This window comes from Salvelinus fontinalis, chromosome 35 (genome assembly GCF_029448725.1).
Source record: "Salvelinus fontinalis isolate EN_2023a chromosome 35, ASM2944872v1, whole genome shotgun sequence".
NCBI classification, from domain to species: Eukaryota; Metazoa; Chordata; class Actinopteri; order Salmoniformes; family Salmonidae; genus Salvelinus; species Salvelinus fontinalis.
Window position 1 is genome coordinate 37,137,752 of NC_074699.1, and position 3,247 is coordinate 37,140,998.

At 42.5% G+C, this 3,247-nt stretch overlaps 1 protein-coding gene across 1 annotated transcript; it reads left to right on the forward strand.

Annotated features, from left to right (window-relative positions):
- The first annotated feature begins 538 nt into the window (after window positions 1-538).
- Window positions 539-2,262, forward strand: LOC129834817 (cilia- and flagella-associated protein 251-like). The gene is made up of 2 exons (XM_055900122.1): window positions 539-1,634; window positions 1,892-2,262. Exons 1-2 carry the CDS (start codon window positions 1,091-1,093, stop codon window positions 2,095-2,097), a joined length of 750 nt encoding a protein of 249 aa, XP_055756097.1. The 5' UTR covers window positions 539-1,090; the 3' UTR covers window positions 2,098-2,262.
- The last annotated feature ends 985 nt before the right edge of the window (window positions 2,263-3,247 follow it).

The following is a 3,247-nucleotide window of genomic DNA, read 5'->3' on the forward strand; positions in this document are numbered from 1 at the left end:
AAAAGAAGTCTGAATTGGAGGAAGTCTTCAAGAAAATCAAGGAACAGCTGAAAGAATTAGAAAATATGGAAACAGACAAATATAAATGGAAACAGAACCAAATGGACATGGAGGAGAAGATGGAGGGTGAGAACAACAAACAGAAAGAGGTAGAAAGAAAGAGAATGGAGAAAATACCAAAACAGAGACAACAAGAAGATGAGAAGAAGAAGGAGATGGAGAGAGAAGAAGAAGAGGAGAGACGCAAACAGAAGCACATAGAGATGGAAGAGGAAGAAAGAGAGCGGGAGAAAGAGAGACAGAGACAGATCAAAAGGAAGAGAATGGAGAAGAGACAGAAAAACATTGAAAGAGAAGGAGAGACAGCGAGAGATTGAAAGAGAGCATGAAGAAGAAAGATGTAAACAGATGCAAATAGAGATGGAAGAGGAAGAAAGAGAAGAAGAAGAGAGACAGAGAGCGATCGAAGAGAAAGAGACACAGAGAGAGATGGGAGAGAAAGAGATACGACGACAACAAGAGGAGAGAAAGAGAACGTTTGAGAGAGATCAAGAAGAAGAAGATATATGGAAACAGAAGCAAATTGACATGGAGAAGGAGGGAAGAGAGAAGGAGAACATGAGACAGAGAGAGATAGAAGAGATACACAGGGGACAACAACAAGAGGAGAGACAGAAACAAATGGAGATGGAGAAAGAAAGGGAGAAAGACAATGAGAATCAGAGAGAGATGGAATTAAAAGATCAGCAACAAAAAGAGATGGAGAAAGAAAAGATGATTATGAGAGAGAGGGAGGAAGCAGGAAGAAGAAAGGAGGGGCAGAAAAATATTTTTGGGGAAATTGAAGGACAGAATGAACTGGAGATAGAACAGGAGAGAGAGATGGAAGAAAAGCATGAAGTGATTAAGGAAGCAGAGGAAGAGTACAGGGAAAGAGAAGAGAGAGCAAAGGAAGTAAGCATGAAGTGATTAAGGAAGCAGAGGAAGAGTACAGGGAAAGAGAAGAGAGAGCAAAGGAAGTAAGCATGAAGTGATTAAGGAAGCAGAGAAAGAGTACAGGGAAAGAGAAGAGAGAGCAAAGGAAGGAAGCATGAAGAAACATGTAGTAGTTAATGTTAAAGCAAAAGCACGGGAGGTCTTCAATAGACGTAAAGAGAGGAGGTTAGAAGTGTTGAAGGGGGAACGAGAACACATAGAAAGAGGACAACAAATCAGGAGGGAGAAGGAGGAAAGACGGCTGGAGATGGAAAGAAAACAGGAGAGGGCAAGACGACAAGAGGAGCAGGATAAAAAACAAGAGATTGAAATTGCTAGACAGAAAGAAATGTTCAGACTAAGAGAGGAGGAGAGGCAGAGAGAGGAAGAGAGAGAGGATCAGAGAAAGAGAGCCATTGAAGGCTATTTATCTTTAATCAGCGAGAGAGAGAAGATAACAGAGGCAAAAAAAAGAGAGGAGATGGCGGAAGAGGAGGAGGAAAAGGAAGATGACAAGGAGGACCTTGTCCCACCCTATAAAAATAGCCGAAGGGGAGCAATGGGCTGGGTGAATAAGAAGTGGGAGAAGAGGAACATCAAGAAGATAGAGAGAGCATATCAGAGAGAAGCTGAGGAGGGCTATAAGATCGTCCACATAGGTAAGACCTGTTTTCCCTCTGCTTATAACATCATCCTCTTTAGTCTCCTATACACAAATAAGTTCCACACCAGTCATCATGTTGCATCATTGTTTCAATATAAAACTACTGTCCAAAATGCTGATCTATTATCAACTTAAATGGAATGTACCCAGGGAATTTAGAATGGAAAACCCAACTGGATCTCAATGGTCCTGGTCTAAAGTAGTGCATCATAGCCTTTTGGGGCCCTAAGAAACGCTTTGTTTGATCTGGAGATGGCCAGCAGGAGGGGCCAACGAGGCCACAGGCATGGGCAGAGAACCAGGAGGGGAGTTCAGAGAACCAGCAGGAGTGGCCAGAGAACCAACAGGGGGGGCCAGACAGCCAGCAGCTAGAAGCTCCAGAAGAGGCTGAGACATCAGAGCTAATCTCAAAGAAAAAGAAAAGGCCAGGCATCTGGAAGAGAATTAAGATGGGGTAAAGAATGTTTAAACACATGTATTCATGTTTTACACTGTTAATATATATGTTGTCACTTCTATTATCCAAATGTGAGGGTTTAGTGTACATGCAACACACATGTAAATATATAGATACTTACCTGTCTCTGATGTCTCACAGTATTCCTGACCTGCTGTCTGCCTAGAGCTGGAACATGTAAATATATAGATACTTACCTGTCTCTGATGTCTTACAGCATTCCTGACCTGCTGTCTGCCTAGAGCTGGAACATGTAAATATATAGATACTTACCTGTCTCTGATGTCTCACAGTATTCCTGACCTGCTGTCTGCCTAGAGCTGGAACTCGACGAAGCCACAGTTCCATTGAGGTTACGTTGGTCATTAAAAGTGTCGCCCAATAATTCCTCCTCCTCTTTAAGTCATCAAGCCACATTTCCTCCACAAAACGTTATCGTCTCCTCAAGCCAGCAAGTATCCTCTTTATCAGGCAACAAACCATCGAAGGTCAGTGACCCTCCTCCCCAGAGCAGAGGTTCTCATCTTTATCCTAATTAAATTCATCTCTACTCACCACCTCTACAGTCCTAGAAAATATCCCCAAATGGACATGGTTTAAACAGAAGTCCTCCCCTGAGACCAGTGGCTCCACAAACCAGAGTTTCTCATCTTTATTCAAGTTGAACGCAACTCTGATCATTTCCACCACCTCACCTGTTAAGGGGAGGTGCTGAAAAGGAGGTCTGGGAGGAGGTCTGCAGGGAGCCTGGACCGGACCGGTAGCAGCTAAGTTGCTGGCTCCATCCCCGGGCAGAGCTACTCAAGTCAGTCCAGTGATATTTGACGATGTCATTTTTGTTATTAAAGTTTTACGTTTTAATAAAAGCATTTATTAAAAAAGCAATATTGTTGTTACGGTGTGGATTGTTTTCTCCTCAGATTCTTAGAGAAGCTATTTCAATCTGATATTTCTCCTCTGGTCTAAAATAGATGTGTATAGAGGACTCCTCTCTAATATAACATGTCACACATTGTAGCAAACTGATGGAATGTTAGGTGTCTCATTGAAAGTCTAACATCTACCGTGACTACTGGATGTTTCAATTCTAATAAATAAGAGAGCAACAGTAGACGCATCGTTAGCTCTCCCACCTCCAGTTCAGTACTTGG

Excerpts from the sequence above, each read along its gene's own strand:
- LOC129834817 (XM_055900122.1), top strand. The coding sequence starts at position 1,091 with ATGAAGAAACATGTAGTAGTTAATGTTAAAGCAAAAGCACGGGAGGTC. Across the intron at positions 1,635-1,891 it reads CTATAAGATCGTCCACATAG|ATGGCCAGCAGGAGGGGCCA; the intron begins GTAAGACCTGTT and ends TTTGATCTGGAG.